The sequence below is a fragment of the Lonchura striata genome, chromosome 4, assembly GCF_046129695.1.
Source record: "Lonchura striata isolate bLonStr1 chromosome 4, bLonStr1.mat, whole genome shotgun sequence".
In the NCBI taxonomy this organism is placed as follows: Eukaryota; Metazoa; Chordata; class Aves; order Passeriformes; family Estrildidae; genus Lonchura; species Lonchura striata.
Genome location: NC_134606.1, coordinates 64,487,638 through 64,507,234, shown reverse-complemented (window position 1 = coordinate 64,507,234; position 19,597 = coordinate 64,487,638). Strand labels below are relative to the sequence as shown.

At 59.9% G+C, this 19,597-nt stretch overlaps 3 protein-coding genes across 3 annotated transcripts; all 3 read right to left on the bottom strand.

The window, feature by feature from the left end:
• Positions 1-3: 3 nt before the first annotated feature.
• LOC144246166 (serine/threonine-protein kinase pim-1-like) lies at positions 4-5,449 on the bottom strand. The gene is made up of 7 exons (XM_077782625.1): positions 5,440-5,449; positions 3,050-3,153; positions 2,907-2,957; positions 2,240-2,606; positions 1,671-1,847; positions 1,245-1,349; positions 4-59 (listed from the first exon to the last, which is right to left on the bottom strand). Exons 1-7 carry the CDS (start codon positions 5,447-5,449, stop codon positions 4-6), a joined length of 870 nt encoding a protein of 289 aa, XP_077638751.1.
• An 897-nt stretch (positions 5,450-6,346) lies between these two features.
• Positions 6,347-11,792, bottom strand: LOC144246165 (serine/threonine-protein kinase pim-1-like). The gene is made up of 8 exons (XM_077782624.1): positions 11,783-11,792; positions 11,517-11,693; positions 9,393-9,496; positions 9,250-9,300; positions 8,583-8,949; positions 8,014-8,190; positions 7,588-7,692; positions 6,347-6,402 (listed from the first exon to the last, which is right to left on the bottom strand). The coding sequence occupies exons 1-8, from the start codon at positions 11,790-11,792 to the stop codon at positions 6,347-6,349; spliced, it is 1,047 nt and encodes a 348-aa protein (XP_077638750.1).
• A 2,085-nt stretch (positions 11,793-13,877) lies between these two features.
• Positions 13,878-18,114, bottom strand: LOC144246164 (serine/threonine-protein kinase pim-1-like). Its single transcript, XM_077782623.1, has 7 exons — positions 18,105-18,114; positions 17,839-18,015; positions 15,715-15,818; positions 15,572-15,622; positions 14,905-15,271; positions 14,336-14,512; positions 13,878-14,014 (listed from the first exon to the last, which is right to left on the bottom strand). The coding sequence occupies exons 1-7, from the start codon at positions 18,112-18,114 to the stop codon at positions 13,878-13,880; spliced, it is 1,023 nt and encodes a 340-aa protein (XP_077638749.1).
• Positions 18,115-19,597: the final 1,483 nt, after the last annotated feature.

The window sequence follows — 19,597 nt, the reverse complement described above, 5'->3', positions numbered from 1 at the left end:
CTTTTAATGAGCAGTCGAAGGTTCTGATAATGTGTGAACCTGGAGCTGCACTGCCTCAGCTGGTTCTCTTCAATAATGCAGAGTCTTCACTCAAGGTTCAAGTGATGTGCAGTTGAAGATAAACTGTCATAGTGTATTTTTTCTCCTTTCTTTTATACATGACAAAAAAAATCTAAATGTGCATGTCAAATCTAAAGCTTGCTTTCTTTTTAGATGAGTGATGCAGATCTTCTTTGTGGCTACTGCACAGGTATTGAAACTGGCTTTTTAAAATTATGCTATCCAAACCAGTTTCAATATATTTTCCCTTAAAATTATTTTTAAAAACTTTGCATTCCAAGGTAATGTCAAATACATATTTTATCATCTTGCCATAGTATAAATCGAAACAACAAAAAAAATCTAATAAGTATTGGTTACAACCGCTACCTCTCTATAAAGTAGTTGTCCTGGTTTGTAAGATAAGCTTGTATTCTATTTGCCATCTGTTGGAGGTTGGGCAGGTTTATTATCTCTTGCAAGAACGATGGTTTGCTCCGAAGAGGTAATCGTTTGTTAATGGGCCATTGACTGGCTCACTGCAGGCCCGGTAACGTAACACCATCCCAATTTGAGATGCTCCACCCAGAGGGGGAAGCCAAGCACTCTTTTATGGTATAAAGTGGTACCTTTTTGGGAGACAGAGCAGCTCTCTCTTTGCGGGATTCCGAGAGAAGCAGCTCCTTCAGCGAGAGTCCCAGAGAACTGCCTAGCCCTGCCTCCCATTTCATAGGAAGAAAGAAAAAGAGTTCAGCAGGGCTCAACCTGAAATGATATTTTGTAGCTTCTGGCTCTCCTCAGAGTTCTGCTAAGAGAGGAACGTCTCTGTCCCTGAAACCAAATAACCCCTGGAATGCACACATGGACCTGTGTGTCACTTCAAGAGACACCAAGAAGCCCTGCCACTTTGCAAGAGCAGCTGTTGTTCCACTGCCGCATTTCTTGGCTAGGCAAAGCCCCTCCTACCCGCACTACGGCCTGAGCTGGAAGATATAAAGAACCAGCCGGGAGGGCAGGCATGGAAAGCTTGACAAAGGCTGAAGGCAGCACTCTGATTCCCCCCTTGCCCAAGACGTTTCTTTAGCTGAAGTTGCTGAAAAGAACCAGCCCCTTGACACACCGCAATGGGTTTGCTGTTTTATTTTTCGGCTTCTCAGTCCTGCGCGGGACTCGCTAAATTGGTGCTGCAGAGGCTCCGGCAAGGCATGAAAAGCGCCGGCCCCGCACCCAAGGGTGGCATGAGATCTCCTCCAGCTCCGGCCTGTCCGCAGGGTGCTTGGCCAAACACCATCGGATCAGGTGCTGGAGCTCTGGGGAGAGAAGGCAGAAAGCGCCGGTCACTGGCAGAGTCTCCTGCCCAGCTGCCCCCGTCGCCCGTGGGGCCCGGGCCATGTTGTGCCGGGCTCTGGGCCGTGCCGGGCTCCCGACCGGCTCTGCCCCACGCGGGAGAGCGGCACGGCGGGACACGGCCGCCTCCTCCGGCCGCCCGTGCCGCGCTGACCCCGTCGGCACGGGCCCCTCCTGCGGCCGGCCCTGGAGGGCAGATCCACGTCCCGTGGAGCTGGTGAGGGCCGCGCCGAGCTGCGCGCCGCCAGCTGCCAAAGCCCGCCGGCTTGAGGCCGGACACCCACCTGGAGAGAGCTGCTGCCGGAAGACGAGCTTGCCCAGCACGATGTCAGGCTCATCCTGGAAGGGGAGGCTCCCGCAGACCATGACGTACAGCAGCACGCCCAGGGACCAGATGGTGGCCGCGTGGCCGTGGTAGCAGCCGAGCCAGATCCACTCGGGCGGGCTGTACACGCGCGTTCCTAGGGGAGACAGGCGGCGCTGGCCGGGCGCAGGCTGCTGCCTTCCAGAGCCTGGCGGCGGCCTCCGGCCCGAGGCAGGGGCTGCAGCCGTGGCCACAGCTTCCCCCCGAGGCCACCCCGCGTCCCCCAGCCAGCTGGCCAAAGGCACGAAACCATTCCGCAAGGCCAAGAAGGCCAGCGGAGCAGCCCAGGCCCTCGTGGGCCCGCTGAGCCCAGGGGCCGGGAGCCGCTTTTGCTCCCCCTCTGTCGGCAGGGCCGGCAGCCGGCTCCTGGGGCTCGGCATCCGCCCCGTGCCTAAAGGCGGCTGGCTGAAGGACGCAGCCCGCAGCCCAGGAGGGAACGGGGCCGTGCGGTGCCTGGCACCGGGAGCAGGGCTCAGGCCATGGGCTCACCGGCAAACCCCGTGAAGGCCCGCTCCTGGAGGAAGGTGCCGCAGCCGAAGTCAATGAGCTTCAGGTGGCCGCTCTCCGGGTTCACCAGGAGGTTCTCTGGCTTGATGTCCCGGTGCAGGACGCCGCAGGCGGTGCAGTGCCGCACGGCCTCCAGCACCTGGCAGAAAAGCCAGCGCGCCTGCTCCTCGCACAGGCAGCCCTGCTCCTGCAGGAACTGCAGGAGATCCTGCGATGCCTCCGGACGCTCCAGCACTAGCACAAAGCTGTCCGGCAGCTCAAACCAATCGAGGAGCTGGATGATATTCTGGCAGCCAGAGCCCACCTTCTCCATGAGCACCACCTCCAAGGGCACGCGGGTGCCGTCGGGCTGTGAGCAGGAGAAAGTCAGTGCCTGCAGCAGCCTGCTGCTGCTGCTGCTGCTGCTGCTGCAGCAGCCCTGGGGCTGCGCTGCGCCCTGCCCGGGATGCCCCAGTGCCCCCTGGCGCAGCCTCCCAGGCGCTTGCGCTTCCTCCCGCCCGGGGGATGCTCGGGGCTGCCGCTGCCCGGCCCCAGCTCCGCTCTCCGGTGTGGCCAGGCCCGCGGGGCTGCGGCTCCGCACGCTGAGCCCGCCCCGGGATTCTCCCTGCCCGCCACGCCCCGCTCTGTCCCGCTGGCCCCGTTCACTCACCAGCTCGTCCCACTGCAGGACGCTCTCCCGGGCCACGCGTTTGATGGCCACCTGCGAGCCACGGAGAGAGGAGGGCTGAGCTCCAGCCCTGCCGCTCCCCGCCGCTGCCCCTCCTGCCCCGCCCGGCCGTGGCGGCCACTCACCGGGCTCCCGTCCGAGAGGCGGATGCCCGAGTAGACGGTGCTGAAGCCGCCGCTGCCCAGCTGCGGGCCCCACAGGTACAGCTCCTGCCGCTGCCTCTGTTGCCCTGCGGCCGAGAGAAGCCATCAGCCTTGCGCCCAGAACCCCCCGCAAGTGCCCGCGAGTGAAGCGGGCCGGGCCCCCGCGGCCGCCGCGCTCTCACCTGCTTCCTGCTGCGCGCCGGGCAGCGGCCACCGCCCTGCAGCCGCCGGGCTGGCGAGCGGCAGAGCCGGGCCGGGGCAGCGCGCACAGGCGGCTGCGGCAGCCCCGGGGCAGCGGGGCAGGGCGGCACCGTCGCTGTCCCCGGCGGCGTGGGCTGGGCTCTGCTCCTGACGACGGCCGGGGCTGCAGCCCGAGCCTTGGCACAGGGGGATGCCAGGAGCGGCTGCAAGGCAGACAGGGCTTTTTCAAGCCGTGCCGTCGGAGGCACTGGAAACAGCCGGCGACTAGGCTGCTCGCAGGGGCCCTGGCCTGGCCTGGCCGCGCCCCTCCAGAGCCCCGGGGGAGCCGCAGGCAGCTCCTCGGGAGATCTCACCTGCTACTAGAAAGGCCTTGGCAGCACTCGAGGGCTGTCTTGGGGCAGCTTCCTGCAGATGGAGGAACCTCCGTGCTGTCTGGAGGCCCGTCTCCACCACCAGGCTGGGGCTGTTGCTGGCGGGCAGAACCAGAAGAGCGTCCTGGCTGTCCTGGCTGCTGTGGGATGCCCACTGCTGGCTCCAGGACGCTTGCTGCCCCGCCAGCTGCTCCTGAGCAGGCTCCCCTGCATCGGGCTGGGCTCCCAGTTGGACTTCTGGGCTTTCCCTTGCCATGCCAAGGTTCAGGATTTCGCCCGTGTTGTTGTAGTCCGTCAGTCCAAGGGAGCTGGGAGACCTGTCCACGGGCTCTGCTCCTTCTGCAGGCTGACAGGTCTCACTGAGCCTCTGCAAGGGATGGAGGCTGTCAGAGATAGCAGAGGCTCCTGGCAGGATGCAGGGTCTCTGACAGCCTGAGCTTCCTGCATGGATGGTGATGTCTCTCCCCTGCTGTGCCATCCTTGCAGGCCGTGAGGCTCTCCCAGGGATGGAGAAACTTGCTGGGAGCAGCCTCTGGACGGGATGGAGGCTTCTGGAGGAGCTGGCTAAGCCACAGCAGGGCAGGTGGCCTTGGTTCTGCAGCTCCTCCAGTTCTTTCCACAATGCCTGCCACATCCCAGAATAGAGCGGGTCACGTGTCCTGTTGCCATCCCCGAGGTGCAGCATCAGTTCCTGCAGCTCCCGGGCCTCTGCCAGGCAGGGGCCGCAGCTGCAGGGGCTGCCCAGGGGGCTGGCGGGAGCACGTGGCCGCTTGCCAGGAGTCGCCCGAGGCCTGGGGAACCTGGGAGCCGCAGGGGCTCCTCGCTTCCTCCGTGAGCCTCTGGGCTGGACCCTGGGGTGCTTCCTCCACTTCCCTCTCCGTGTCCGCCGGCCCCGCGGTTGCCGGTGGCCAAAGGCCCACCAGACAGCCACGGCGGCCAGCAGCAGGAGAAGCACGGTCAGCAGGACGTCACCGTCACCCATGGCTCCGGCACGTCCCGTCGCGACTGCACTGGCAGCTGCGGGCGCTGGCCCGTCTCACACAGCCACAGCGCGGTGATGTCACAGCGATGTCACAGTGCTGCGGCCAGCACAGCCCTGGGACATCACAGCCCTGCCTCACGCCAGCGCTCTGCCCCTTTGTGCAGTCACAGCCCTGCCTCGGCCCCGCCCTCCGCAGTGCCCCAGGAGGGATGAGGGGGCTCCCTAGGGGCACTTGCCAGCTCTCTGGAGCAGAGCGGGTGGAAGATTCTTCTTTACGTAGGACACAGGGATGAGGAGGGGAATGTTGATGGTCTCACCTCCTTGCTGGCAGAGCACGGGACATGGATTGTCCAATGTGCCACTGCAAAGTCCTTGAGGAGGGCAAGCCCCGCTCAGCAACATCCAAGCCATCCGTGTGCTATCCACCACATTCCCGTGCTGAATCCAAACCCAGCTCTTTGCCGCTGCCTGGGAAGAAAATGGATCCTATCCCCTTGAAAACCAGTACATCACCATTCTTCACCCAGCACACCCTGTCTCTGTTTGTCTCACAGCTGGACACCTGCTCCAGATGTATTCTGCGAGGAACAGGATCAAAACTGCACTTAAAACCCTGAAATAGAACCTGCTTTGCCTTCCCATCATCCATGAGACCAGGCCAGGACATCGCTGCTGTTTCTATGCTGCTGGAACTCCAGTGGTGTTAGCTCCAGTTGAGGGATCTGTGACCTGTGGACGAGCCCAGAAAGGAGCAGGACACCCGCAGGCATCCGCGGCTGGGAATAAGCCCATGGCAGAGCAGGAATCTCTCAGAGTACCTGTGGCCATGGTTGTTTCCATGGCCAAGAAGGGATTGTGGCCCAGGGATAAACCTGAAGCCTCTGTGGCTGTGGATTAGGCCATGCTCAGCAGGTAGCCCTCGAAACATCAGTGCCTGTGCCTGGGGTCGTGCTGGAGCACCTGAGAGCCATGACCATGGAAGAACCCCTGGCAGAGCAGTTACATCCTTGGGGGTGCTGCAGCCGTGGTTCAGGCCAAATCCTTTTCTTTACTGGGGATGGAAAACTTCATTGCCTATAGTTAGTATCAAATCATGTTTGTAAAAATTGAAGGTTCTAAATTCTTAGATTCAGGACAAATAAAATACTGCTAATTTTCCTTCAGCTATTTCTTTTCTTGTTACACTTGTGTGACATCAGAGAGATGTCAGCGTGACATCACAGAGAGGTCTGTGTAACATCACAGGAGCTTGTGTGACATCACAGATGGCATTGTGACATCACAGAGAGCTGTGTGACACCACAGATGCCCATGTGTTACCACAGAGAGCTGTGCAACGTCACAAAGGTGTCAGTGTGACATCATAGAGATGTCATTGTGATGTCAGAGGAGGTTGTGTGACATCACAGAGAGCTGTGTGGCATCACAGATATTAGTGTAACATCACAAGGATGTCCATGTGACATCACAGAGAGATTTGTGACATCACAGAAAGATTTGTGACATCACAGAGGTGTCAGTGTGGCATGACAGAGAGCTGTGTGACATCACCCATGGAAAACCTCTGCCACAAATGGCATTCCTGAGATCAGGGCTCCACCTTTGCAGCGTAAGGGTGCTTGTGATGGAATGGGATGGCTTGGTTCCAGTTTTGCTCTGACAGTGGCAATGACAGCAGGAGAATGCGCTGTTGCCTCGCAGAGGCAGCCACACTATTTTCTGCTTTTAATGAGCAGTCGAAGGTTCTGATAATGTGTGAACCTGGAGCTGCACTGCCTCAGCTGGTTCTCTTCAATAATGCAGAGTCTTCACTCAAGGTTCAAGTGATGTGCAGTTGAAGATAAACTGTCATAGTGTATTTTTTCTCCTTTCTTTTATACATGACAAAAAAAATCTAAATGTGCATGTCAAATCTAAAGCTTGCTTTCTTTTTAGATGAGTGATGCAGATCTTCTTTGTGGCTACTGCACAGGTATTGAAACTGGCTTTTTAAAATTATGCTATCCAAACCAGTTTCAATATATTTTCCCTTAAAATTATTTTTAAAAACTTTGCATTCCAAGGTAATGTCAAATACATATTTTATCATCTTGCCATAGTATAAATCGAAACAACACAAAAAATCTAATAAGTATTGGTTATAACCGCTACCTCTCTATAAAGTAGTTGTCCTGGTTTGTAAGATAAGCTTGTATTCTATTTGCCATCTGTTGGAGGTTGGGCAGGTTTATTATCTCTTGCAAGAACGATGGTTTGCTCTGAAGAGGTAATCGTTTGTTAATGGGCCATTGACTGGCTCACTGCAGGCCCGGTAACGTAACACCATCCCAATTTGAGATGCTCCACCCAGAGGGGGAAGCCAAGCACTCTTTTATGGTATAAAGTGGTACCTTTTTGGGAGACAGAGCAGCTCTCTCTTTGCGGGATTCCGAGAGAAGCAGCTCCTTCAGCGAGAATCCCAGAGAACTGCCTAGCCCTGCCTCCCATTTCATAGGAAGAAAGAAAAAGAGTTCAGCAGGGCTCAACCTGAAATGATATTTTGTAGCTTCTGGCTCTCCTCAGAGTTCTGCTAAGAGAGGAACGTCTCTGTCCCTGAAACCAAATAACCCCTGGAATGCACACATGGACCTGTGTGTCACTTCAAGAGACACCAAGAAGCCCTGCCACTTTGCAAGAGCAGCTGTTGTTCCACTGCCGCATTTCTTGGCTAGGCAAAGCCCCTCCTACCCGCACTACGGCCTGAGCTGGAAGATATAAAGAACCAGCCGGGAGGGCAGGCATGGAAAGCTTGACAAAGGCTGAAGGCAGCACTCTGATTCCCCCCTTGCCCAAGACGTTTCTTTAGCTGAAGTTGCTGAAAAGAACCAGCCCCTTGACACACCTCAATGGGTTTGCTGTTTTATTTTTCGGCTTCTCAGTCCTGCGCGGGACTCGCTAAATTGGTGCTGCAGAGGCTCCGGCAAGGCATGAAAAGCGCCGGCCCCGCACCCAAGGGTGGCATGAGATCTCCTCCAGCTCCGGCCTGTCCGCAGGGTGCTTGGCCAAACACCATCGGATCAGGTGCTGGAGCTCTGGGGAGAGAAGGCAGAAAGCGCCGGTCACTGGCAGAGTCTCCTGCCCAGCTGCCCCCGTCGCCCGTGGGGCCCGGGCCATGTTGTGCCGGGCTCTGGGCCGTGCCGGGCTCCCGACCGGCTCTGCCCCACGCGGGAGAGCGGCACGGCGGGACACGGCCGCCTCCTCCGGCCGCCCGTGCCGCGCTGACCCCGTCGGCACGGGCCCCTCCTGCGGCCGGCCCTGGAGGGCAGATCCACGTCCCGCGGAGCTGGTGAGGGCCGCGCCGAGCTGCGCGCCGCCAGCTGCCAAAGCCCGCCGGCTTGAGGCCGGACACCCACCTGGAGAGAGCTGCTGCCGGAAGACGAGCTTGCCCAGCACGATGTCAGGCTCATCCTGGAAGGGGAGGCTCCCGCAGACCATGACGTACAGCAGCACGCCCAGGGACCAGATGGTGGCCGCGTGGCCGTGGTAGCAGCCGAGCCAGATCCACTCGGGCGGGCTGTACACGCGCGTTCCTAGGGGAGACAGGCGGCGCTGGCCGGGCGCAGGCTGCTGCCTTCCAGAGCCTGGCGCCGGCCTCCGGCCCGAGGCAGGGGCTGCAGCCGTGGCCACAGCTTCCCCCCGAGGCCACCCCGCGTCCCCCAGCCAGCTGGCCAAAGGCACGAAACCATTCCGCAAGGCCAAGAAGGCCAGCGGAGCAGCCCAGGCCCTCGTGGGCCCGCTGAGCCCAGGGGCCGGGAGCCGCTTTTGCCCCCCCTCTGTCGGCAGGGCCGGCAGCCGGCTCCTGGGGCTCGGCATCCGCCCCGTGCCTAAAGGCGGCTGGCTGAAGGACGCAGCCCGCAGCCCAGGAGGGAACGGGGCCGTGCGGTGCCTGGCACCGGGAGCAGGGCTCAGGCCATGGGCTCACCGGCAAACCCCGTGAAGGCCCGCTCCTGGAGGAAGGTGCCGCAGCCGAAGTCAATGAGCTTCAGGTGGCCGCTCTCCGGGTTCACCAGGAGGTTCTCTGGCTTGATGTCCCGGTGCAGGACGCCGCAGGCGGTGCAGTGCCGCACGGCCTCCAGCACCTGGCAGAAAAGCCAGCGCGCCTGCTCCTCGCACAGGCAGCCCTGCTCCTGCAGGAACTGCAGGAGATCCTGCGATGCCTCCGGACGCTCCAGCACTAGCACAAAGCTGTCCGGCAGCTCAAACCAATCGAGGAGCTGGATGATATTCTGGCAGCCAGAGCCCACCTTCTCCATGAGCACCACCTCCAAGGGCACGCGGGTGCCGTCGGGCTGTGAGCAGGAGAAAGTCAGTGCCTGCAGCAGCCTGCTGCTGCTGCTGCTGCTGCTGCTGCAGCAGCCCTGGGGCTGCGCTGCGCCCTGCCCGGGATGCCCCAGTGCCCCCTGGCGCAGCCTCCCAGGCGCTTGCGCTTCCTCCCGCCCGGGGGATGCTCGGGGCTGCCGCTGCCCGGCCCCAGCTCCGCTCTCCGGTGTGCCCAGGCCCGCGGGGCTGCGGCTCCGCACGCTGAGCCCGCCCCGGGATTCTCCCTGCCCGCCACGCCCCGCTCTGTCCCGCTGGCCCCGTTCACTCACCAGCTCGTCCCACTGCAGGACGCTCTCCCGGGCCACGCGTTTGATGGCCACCTGCGAGCCACGGAGAGAGGAGGGCTGAGCTCCAGCCCTGCCGCTCCCCGCCGCTGCCCCTCCTGCCCCGCCCGGCCGTGGCGGCCACTCACCGGGCTCCCGTCCGAGAGGCGGATGCCCGAGTAGACGGTGCTGAAGCCGCCGCTGCCCAGCTGCGGGCCCCACAGGTACAGCTCCTGCCGCTGCCTCTGTTGCCCTGCGGCCGAGAGAAGCCATCAGCCTTGCGCCCAGAACCCCCCGCAAGTGCCCGCGAGTGAAGCGGGCCGGGCCCCCGCGGCCGCCGCGCTCTCACCTGCTTCCTGCTGCGCGCCGGGCAGCGGCCACCGCCCTGCAGCCGCCGGGCTGGCGAGCGGCAGAGCCGGGCCGGGGCAGCGCGCACAGGCGGCTGCGGCAGCCCCGGGGCAGCGGGGCAGGGCGGCACCGTCGCTGTCCCCGGCGGCGTGGGCTGGGCTCTGCTCCTGACGACGGCCGGGGCTGCAGCCCGAGCCTTGGCACAGGGGGATGCCAGGAGCGGCTGCAAGGCAGACAGGGCTTTTTCAAGCCGTGCCGTCGGAGGCACTGGAAACAGCCGGCGACTAGGCTGCTCGCAGGGGCCCTGGCCTGGCCTGGCCGCGCCCCTCCAGAGCCCCGGGGGAGCCGCAGGCAGCTCCTCGGGAGATCTCACCTGCTACTAGAAAGGCCTTGGCAGCACTCGAGGGCTGTCTTGGGGCAGCTTCCTGCAGATGGAGGAACCTCCGTGCTGTCTGGAGGCCCGTCTCCACCACCAGGCTGGGGCTGTTGCTGGCGGGCAGAACCAGAAGAGCGTCCTGGCTGTCCTGGCTGCTGTGGGATGCCCACTGCTGGCTCCAGGACGCTTGCTGCCCCGCCAGCTGCTCCTGAGCAGGCTCCCCTGCATCGGGCTGGGCTCCCAGTTGGACTTCTGGGCTTTCCCTTGCCATGCCAAGGTTCAGGATTTCGCCCGTGTTGTTGTAGTCCGTCAGTCCAAGGGAGCTGGGAGACCTGTCCACGGGCTCTGCTCCTTCTGCAGGCTGACAGGTCTCACTGAGCCTCTGCAAGGGATGGAGGCTGTCAGAGATAGCAGAGGCTCCTGGCAGGATGCAGGGTCTCTGACAGCCTGAGCTTCCTGCATGGATGGTGATGTCTCTCCCCTGCTGTGCCATCCTTGCAGGCCGTGAGGCTCTCCCAGGGATGGAGAAACTTGCTGGGAGCAGCCTCTGGACGGGATGGAGGCTTCTGGAGGAGCTGGCTAAGCCACAGCAGGGCAGGTGGCCTTGGTTCTGCAGCTCCTCCAGTTCTTTCCACAATGCCTGCCACATCCCAGAATAGAGCGGGTCACGTGTCCTGTTGCCATCCCCGAGGTGCAGCATCAGTTCCTGCAGCTCCCGGGCCTCTGCCAGGCAGGGGCCGCAGCTGCAGGGGCTGCCCAGGGGGCTGGCGGGAGCACGTGGCCGCTTGCCAGGAGTCGCCCGAGGCCTGGGGAACCTGGGAGCCGCAGGGGCTCCTCGCTTCCTCCGTGAGCCTCTGGGCTGGACCCTGGGGTGCTTCCTCCACTTCCCTCTCCGTGTCCGCCGGCCCCGCGGTTGCCGGTGGCCAAAGGCCCACCAGACAGCCACGGCGGCCAGCAGCAGGAGAAGCACGGTCAGCAGGACGTCACCGTCACCCATGGCTCCGGCACGTCCCGTCGCGACTGCACTGGCAGCTGCGGGCGCTGGCCCGTCTCACACAGCCACAGCGCGGTGATGTCACAGCGATGTCACAGTGCTGCGGCCAGCACAGCCCTGGGACATCACAGCCCTGCCTCACGCCAGCGCTCTGCCCCTTTGTGCAGTCACAGCCCTGCCTCGGCCCCGCCCTCCGCAGTGCCCCAGGAGGGATGAGGGGGCTCCCTAGGGGCACTTGCCAGCTCTCTGGAGCAGAGCGGGTGGAAGATTCTTCTTTACGTAGGACACAGGGATGAGGAGGGGAATGTTGATGGTCTCACCTCCTTGCTGGCAGAGCACGGGACATGGATTGTCCAATGTGCCACTGCAAAGTCCTTGAGGAGGGCAAGCCCCACTCAGCAACATCCAAGCCATCCGTGTGCTATCCACCACATTCCCGTGCTGAATCCAAACCCACCTCTTTGCCGCTCCCTGGGAAGAAAATGGATCCTATCCCCTTGAAAACCAGTACATCACCATTCTTCACCCAGCACACCCTGTCTCTGTTTGTCTCACAGCTGGACACCTGCTCCAGATGTATTCTGCGAGGAACAGGATCAAAACTGTACTTAAAACCCTGAAATAGAACCTGCTTTGCCTTCCCATCATCCATGAGACCAGGCCAGGACATCGCTGCTGTTTCTATGCTGCTGGAACTCCAGTGGTGTGAGCTCCAGTTGAGGGATCTGTGACCTGTGGACGAGCCCAGAAAGGAGCAGGACACCCGCAGGCATCCGCGGCTGGGAATAAGCCCATGGCAGAGCAGGAATCTCTCAGAGTACCTGTGGCCATGGTTGTTTCCATGGCCAAGAAGGGATTGTGGCCCAGGGATAAACCTGAAGCCTCTGTGGCTGTGGATTAGGCCATGCTCAGCAGGTAGCCCTCGAAACATCAGTGCCTGTGCCTGGGGTCGTGCTGGAGCACCTGAGAGCCATGACCATGGAAGAACCCCTGGCAGAGCAGTTACATCCTTTGGGTGCTGCAGCCGTGGTTCAGGCCAAATCCTTTTCTTTACTGGGGATGGAAAACTTCATTGCCTATAGTTAGTATCAAATCATGTTTGTAAAAATTGAAGGTTCTAAATTCTTAGATTCAGGACAAATAAAATACTGCTAATTTTCCTTCAGCTATTTCTTTTCTTGTTACACTTGTGTGACATCAGAGAGATGTCAGCGTGACATCACAGAGAGGTCTGTGTAACATCACAGGAGCTTGTGTGACATCACAGATGGCATTGTGACATCACAGAGAGCTGTGTGACACCACAGATGCCCATGTGTTACCACAGAGAGCTGTGCAACGTCACAAAGGTGTCAGTGTGACATCATAGAGATGTCATTGTGATGTCAGAGGAGGTTGTGTGACATCACAGAGAGCTGTGTGGCATCACAGATATTAGTGTAACATCACAAGGATGTCCATGTGACATCACAGAAAGATTTGTGACATCACAGAGGTGTCAGTGTGGCATCACAGAGAGCTGTGTGACATCACCCATGGAAAACCTCTGCCACAAATGGCATTCCTGAGATCAGGGCTCCACCTTTGCAGCGTAAGGGTGCTTGTGATGGAATGGGATGGCTTGGTTCCAGTTTTGCTCTGACAGTGGCAATGACAGCAGGAGAATGCGCTGTTGCCTCGCAGAGGCAGCCACACTATTTTCTGCTTTTAATGAGCAGTCGAAGGTTCTGATAATGTGTGAACCTGGAGCTGCACTGCCTCAGCTGGTTCTCTTCAATAATGCAGAGTCTTCACTCAAGGTTCAAGTGATGTGCAGTTGAAGATAAACTGTCATAGTGTATTTTTTCTCCTTTCTTTTATACATGACAAAAAAAATCTAAATGTGCATGTCAAATCTAAAGCTTGCTTTCTTTTTAGATGAGTGATGCAGATCTTCTTTGTGGCTACTGCACAGGTATTGAAACTGGCTTTTTAAAATTATGCTATCCAAACCAGTTTCAATATATTTTCCCTTAAAATTATTTTTAAAAACTTTGCATTCCAAGGTAATGTCAAATACATATTTTATCATCTTGCCATAGTATAAATCGAAACAACAAAAAAAATCTAATAAGTATTGGTTACAACCGCTACCTCTCTATAAAGTAGTTGTCCTGGTTTGTAAGATAAGCTTGTATTCTATTTGCCATCTGTTGGAGGTTGGGCAGGTTTATTATCTCTTGCAAGAACGATGGTTTGCTCCGAAGAGGTAATCGTTTGTTAATGGGCCATTGACTGGCTCACTGCAGGCCCGGTAACGTAACACCATCCCAATTTGAGATGCTCCACCCAGAGGGGGAAGCCAAGCACTCTTTTATGGTATAAAGTGGTACCTTTTTGGGAGACAGAGCAGCTCTCTCTTTGCGGGATTCCGAGAGAAGCAGCTCCTTCAGCGAGAGTCCCAGAGAACTGCCTAGCCCTGCCTCCCATTTCATAGGAAGAAAGAAAAAGAGTTCAGCAGGGCTCAACCTGAAATGATATTTTGTAGCTTCTGGCTCTCCTCAGAGTTCTGCTAAGAGAGGAACGTCTCTGTCCCTGAAACCAAATAACCCCTGGAATGCACACATGGACCTGTGTGTCACTTCAAGAGACACCAAGAAGCCCTGCCACTTTGCAAGAGCAGCTGTTGTTCCACTGCCGCATTTCTTGGCTGGGCAAAGCCCCTCCTACCCGCACTACGGCCTGAGCTGGAAGATATAAAGAACCAGCCGGGAGGGCAGGCATGGAAAGCTTGACAAAGGCTGAAGGCAGCACTCTGATTCCCCCCTTGCCCAAGACGTTTCTTTAGCTGAAGTTGCTGAAAAGAACCAGCCCCTTGACACACCGCAATGGGTTTGCTGTTTTATTTTTCGGCTTCTCAGTCCTGCGCGGGACTCGCTAAATTGGTGCTGCAGAGGCTCCGGCAAGGCATGAAAAGCGCCGGCCCCGCACCCAAGGGTGGCATGAGATCTCCTCCAGCTCCGGCCTGTCCGCAGGGTGCTTGGCCAAACACCATCGGATCAGGTGCTGGAGCTCTGGGGAGAGAAGGCAGAAAGCGCCGGTCACCGGCAGAGTCTCCTGCCCAGCTGCCCCCGTCGCCCGCGGGGCCCGGGCCATGTTGTGCCGGGCTCTGGGCCGTGCCGGGCTCCCGACCGGCTCTGCCCCACGCGGGAGAGCGGCACGGCGGGACACGGCCGCCTCCTCCGGCCGCCCGTGCCGCGCTGACCCCGTCGGCACGGGACCCTCCTGCGGCCGGCCCTGGAGGGCAGATCCACGTCCCGCGGAGCTGGTGAGGGCCGCGCCGAGCTGCGCGCCGCCAGCTGCCAAAGCCCGCCGGCTTGAGGCCGGACACCCACCTGGAGAGAGCTGCTGCCGGAAGACGAGCTTGCCCAGCACGATGTCAGGCTCATCCTGGAAGGGGAGGCTCCCGCAGACCATGACGTACAGCAGCACGCCCAGGGACCAGATGGTGGCCGCGTGGCCGTGGTAGCAGCCGAGCCAGATCCACTCGGGCGGGCTGTACACGCGCGTTCCTAGGGGAGACAGGCGGCGCTGGCCGGGCGCAGGCTGCTGCCTTCCAGAGCCTGGCGGCGGCCTCCGGCCCGAGGCAGGGGCTGCAGCCGTGGCCACAGCTTCCCCCCGAGGCCACCCCGCGTCCCCCAGCCAGCTGGCCAAAGGCACGAAACCATTCCGCAAGGCCAAGAAGGCCAGTGGAGCAGCCCAGGCCCTCGTGGGCCCGCTGAGCCCAGGGGCCGGGAGCCGCTTTTGCCCCCCCTCTGTCGGCAGGGCCGGCAGCCGGCTCCTGGGGCTCGGCATCCGCCCCGTGCCTAAAGGCGGCTGGCTGAAGGACGCAGCCCGCAGCCCAGGAAGGAACGGGGCCGTGCGGTGCCTGGCACCGGGAGCAGGGCCCAGGCCATGGGCTCACCGGCAAAGCCCGTGAAGGCCCGCTCCTGGAGGAAGGTGCCGCAGCCGAAGTCAATGAGCTTCAGGTGGCCGCTCTCCGGGTTCACCAGGAGGTTCTCTGGCTTGATGTCCCGGTGCAGGACGCCGCAGGCGGTGCAGTGCCGCACGGCCTCCAGCACCTGGCAGAAAAGCCAGCGCGCCTGCTCCTCGCACAGGCAGCCCTGCTCCTGCAGGAACTGCAGGAGATCCTGCGATGCCTCCGGACGCTCCAGCACTAGCACAAAGCTGTCCGGCAGCTCAAACCAATCGAGGAGCTGGATGATATTCTGGCAGCCAGAGCCCACCTTCTCCATGAGCACCACCTCCAAGGGCACGCGGGTGCCGTCGGGCTGTGAGCAGGAGAAAGTCAGTGCCTGCAGCAGCCTGCTGCTGCTGCTGCTGCTGCTGCTGCAGCAGCCCTGGGGCTGCGCTGCGCCCTGCCCGGGATGCCCCAGTGCCCCCTGGCGCAGCCTCCCAGGCGCTTGCGCTTCCTCCCGCCCGGGGGATGCTCGGGGGTGCCGCTGCCCGGCCCCAGCTCCGCTCTCCGGTGTGCCCAGGCCCGCGGGGCTGCGGCTCCGCACGCTGAGCCCGCCCCGGGATTCTCCCTGCCCGCCACGCCCCGCTCTGTCCCGCTGGCCCCGTTCACTCACCAGCTCGTCCCACTGCAGGACGCTCTCCCGGGCCACGCGTTTGATGGCCACCTGCGAGCCACGGAGAGAGGAGGGCTGAGCTCCAGCCCTGCCGCTCCCCGCCGCTGCCCCTCCTGCCCCGCCCGGCCGTGGCGGCCACTCACCGGGCTCCCGTCCGAGAGGCGGATGCCCGAGTAGACGGTGCTGAAGCCGCCGCTGCCCAGCTGCGGGCCCCACAGGTACAGCTCCTGCCGCTGCCTCTGTTGCCCTGCGGCCGAGAGAAGCCATCAGCCTTGCGCCCAGAACCCCCCGCAAGTGCCCGCGAGTGAAGCGGGCCGGGCCCCCGCGGCCGCCGCGCTCTCACCTGCTTCCTGCTGCGCGCCGGGCAGCGGCCACCGCCCTGCAGCCGCCGGGCTGGCGAGCGGCAGAGCCGGGCCGGGGCAGCGCGCACAGGCGGCTGCGGCAGCCCCGGGGCAGCGGGGCAGGGCGGCACCGTCGCTGTCCCCGGCGGCGTGGGCTGGGCTCTGCTCCTGACGACGGCCGGGGCTGCAGCCCGAGCCTTGGCACAGGGGGATGCCAGGAGCGGCTGCAAGGCAGACAGGGCTTTTTCAAGCCGTGCCGTCGGAGGCACTGGAAACAGCCGGCGACTAGGCTGCTCGCAGGGGCCCTGGCCTGGCCTGGCCGCGCCCCTCCAGAGCCCCGGGGGAGCCGCAGGCAGCTCCTCGGGAGATCTCACCTGCTACTAGAAAGGCCTTGGCTGCACTCGAGGGCTGTCTTGGGGCAGCTTCCTGCAGATGGAGGAACCTCCGTGCTGTCTGGAGGCCCGTCTCCACCACCAGGCTGGGGCTGTTGCTGGCGGGCAGAACCAGAACAGCGTCCTGGCTGTCCTGGTTGCTGTGGGATGCCCACTGCTGGCTCCAGGACGCTTGCTGCCCCACCAGCTGCTCCTGAGCAGGCTCCCCTGCACTGGGCTGGGCTCCCAGTTGGACTTCTGGGCTTTCCCTTGCCACGTCAAGGGTCAGGATGGCGCCTGTGTTGTTGAAGTCCCAGAGTCCAAGGGAGCTGGGAGACCTGTCCACGGGCTCTGCTCTTTCCGCAGGCTGACAGGTCTCACTGAGCCTCTGCAAGGGATGGAGGCTGTCAGAGATAGAGGAGGCTCCTGGCAGGATGCAGGGTCTCTGACAGCCTGAGCTTCCTGCATGGATGGTGATGTCTCTCCCCTGCTGTGCCATCCTTGCAGGCCTTGAGGCTCTCCCAGGGATGGAGAATCTTGCTGGGAGCAGCCTCTGGATGGGATGGAGGCTTCTGGAGGAGCTGGCTAAGCCACAGCAGGGCAGGTGGCCTTGGTTCTGCAGCTCCTCCAGTTCTTTCCACAATGCCTGCCACATCCCAGAATAGAGCGGCTCACGTGTCCCGTTGCCATCCCCGAGGTGCAGCATCAGTTCCTGCAGCTCCCGGGCCTCTGCCAGGCAGGGGCCGCAGCTGCAGGGGCTGCCCAGGGGGCTGGCGGGAGCACGTGGCCGCTTGCCAGGAGTCGCCCGAGGCCTGGGGAACCTGGGAGCCGCAGGGGCTCCTCGCTTCCTCGGTGAGCCTCTGGGCTGGACCCTGGGGCGCTTCCTCCACTTCCCTCTCCGTGTCCGCCGGCCCCGCGGTTGCCGGTGGCCAAAGGCCCACCAGACAGCCACGGCGGCCAGCAGCAGGAGAAGCACGGTCAGCAGGACGTCACCGTCACCCATGGCTCCGGCACGTCCCGTCGCGACTGCACTGGCAGCTGCGGGCGCTGGCCCGTCTCACACTGCGACAGCGCGGTGATGTCACAGCGATGTCACAGTGCTGCGGCCAGCACAGCCCTGGGACATCACAGCCCTGCCTCACGCCAGCGCTCTGCCCCTTTGTGCAGTCACAGCCCTGCCTCGGCCCCGCCCTCCGCAGTGCCCCAGGAGGGATGAGGGGGCTCCCTAGGGGCACTTGCCAGCTCTCTGGAGCAGAGCGGGTGGAAGATTCTTCTTTACGTAGGACACAGGGATGAGGAGGGGAATGTTGATGGTCTCACCTCCTTGCTGGCAGAGCACGGGACATGGATTGTCCAATGTGCCACTGCAAAGTCCTTGAGGAGGGCAAGCCCCGCTCAGCAACATCCAAGCCATCCGTGTGCTATCCACCACATTCCCGTGCTGAATCCAAACCCAGCTCTTTGCCGCTGCCTGGGAAGAAAATGGATCCTATCCCCTTGAAAACCAGTACATCACCATTCTTCACCCAGCACACCCTGTCTCTGTTTGTCTCACAGCTGGACACCTCCTCCAGATGTATTCTGCGAGGAACAGGATCAAAACTGCACTTAAAACCCTGAAATAGAACCTGCTTTGCCTTCCCATCATCCATGAGACCAGGCCAGGACATCGCTGCTGTTTCTGTGCTGCTGGAACTCCAGTGGTGTGAGCTCCAGTTGAGGGATCTGTAACCTGTGGACGAGCCCAGAAAGGAGCAGGACACCCGCAGGCATCCGCGGCTGGGAATAAGCCCATGGCAGAGCAGGAATCTCTCAGAGTACCTGTGGCCATGGTTGTTTCCATGGCCAAGAAGGGATTGTGGCCCAGGGATAAACCTGAAGCCTCTGTGGCTGTGGATTAGGCCATGCTCAGCAGGTAGCCCTCGAAACATCAGTGCCTGTGCCTGGGGTCGTGCTGGAGCACCTGAGAGCCATGACCATGGAAGAACCTTTGGCAGAGGAGTTACAGCCTTGGGGGTGCTGCAGCCGTGGTTCAGGCCAAATCCATTTCTTTACTGGGGATGGAAAACTTCATTGCCTATAGTTAGTATCAAATCATGTTTGTAAAAATTGAAGGTTCTAAATTCTTAGATTCAGGACAAATAAAATACTGCTAATTTTCCTTCAGCTATTTCTTTTCTTGTTACACTTGTGTGACATCAGAGAGATGTCAGCGTGACATCACAGAGAGGTCTGTGTAACATCACAGGAGCTTGTGTGACATCACAGATGGCATTGTGACATCACAGAGAGCTGTGTGACACCACAGATGCCCATGTGTTACCACAGAGAGCTGTGCAACGTCACAAAGGTGTCAGTGTGACATCATAGAGATGTCATTGTGATGTCAGAGGAGGTTGTGTGACATCACAGAGAGCTGTGTGGCATCACAGATATTAGTGTAACATCACAAGGATGTCCATGTGACATCACAGAAAGATTTGTGACATCACAGAGGTGTCAGTGTGGCATCACAGAGAGCTGTGTGACATCACCCATGGAAAACCTCTGCCACAAATGGCATTCCTGAGATCAGGGCTCCACCTTTGCAGCGTAAGGGTGCTTGTGATGGAATGGGATGGCTTGGTTCCAGTTTTGCTCTGACAGTGGCAATGACAGCAGGAGAATGCGCTGTTGCCTCGCAGACGCAGCCACACTATTTTCTGCTTTTAATGAGCAGTCGAAGGTTCTGATAATGTGTGAACCTGGAGCTGCACTGCCTCAGCTGGTTCTCTTCAATAATGCAGAGTCTTCACTCAAGGTTCAAGTGATGTGCAGTTGAAGATAAACTGTCATAGTGTATTTTTTCTCCTTTCTTTTATACATGACAAAAAAAATCTAAATGTGCATGTCAAATCTAAAGCTTGCTTTCTTTTTAGATGAGTGATGCAGATCTTCTTTGTGGCTACTGCACAGGTATTGAAACTGGCTTTTTAAAATTATGCTATCCAAACCAGTTTCAATATATTTTCCCTTAAAATTATTTTTAAAAACTTTGCATTCCAAGGTAATGTCAAATACATATTTTATCATCTTGCCATAGTATAAATCGAAACAACAAAAAAAATCTAATAAGTATTGGTTACAACCGCTACCTCTCTATAAAGTAGTTGTCCTGGTTTGTAAGATAAGCTTGTATTCTATTTGCCATCTGTTGGAGGTTGGGCAGGTTTATTATCTCTTGCAAGAACGATGGTTTGCTCCGAAGAGGTAATCGTTTGTTAATGGGCCATTGACTGGCTCACTGCAGGCCCGGTAACGTAACACCATCCCAA

Bases quoted from the DNA above. Each gene is read 5' to 3' on its own strand.
- LOC144246166 (XM_077782625.1), bottom strand. The intron at 2,607-2,906 runs GTGAGTGAACGG...TCCTGCTCACAG, and splicing joins TCCTGCAGTGGGACGAGCTG to CCCGACGGCACCCGCGTGCC. The intron at 1,350-1,670 runs GTGGGTGTCCGG...TTCTCTCCCCAG, and splicing joins CCGGCAGCAGCTCTCTCCAG to AGCTCCAGCACCTGATCCGA.
- LOC144246165 (XM_077782624.1), bottom strand. The intron at 9,497-11,516 runs GTGAGACAAACA...TCTCGGCCGCAG, and splicing joins TCTGGAGCAGGTGTCCAGCT to GGCAACAGAGGCAGCGGCAG. The intron at 8,191-8,582 runs GTGAGCCCATGG...TGTCTCCCCTAG, and splicing joins GGCCTTCACGGGGTTTGCCG to GAACGCGCGTGTACAGCCCG.
- LOC144246164 (XM_077782623.1), bottom strand. The intron at 15,623-15,714 runs GTGAGTGGCCGC...CGTGGCTCGCAG, and splicing joins GCCTCTCGGACGGGAGCCCG to GTGGCCATCAAACGCGTGGC. The intron at 14,015-14,335 runs GTGGGTGTCCGG...TTCTCTCCCCAG, and splicing joins CCGGCAGCAGCTCTCTCCAG to AGCTCCAGCACCTGATCCGA.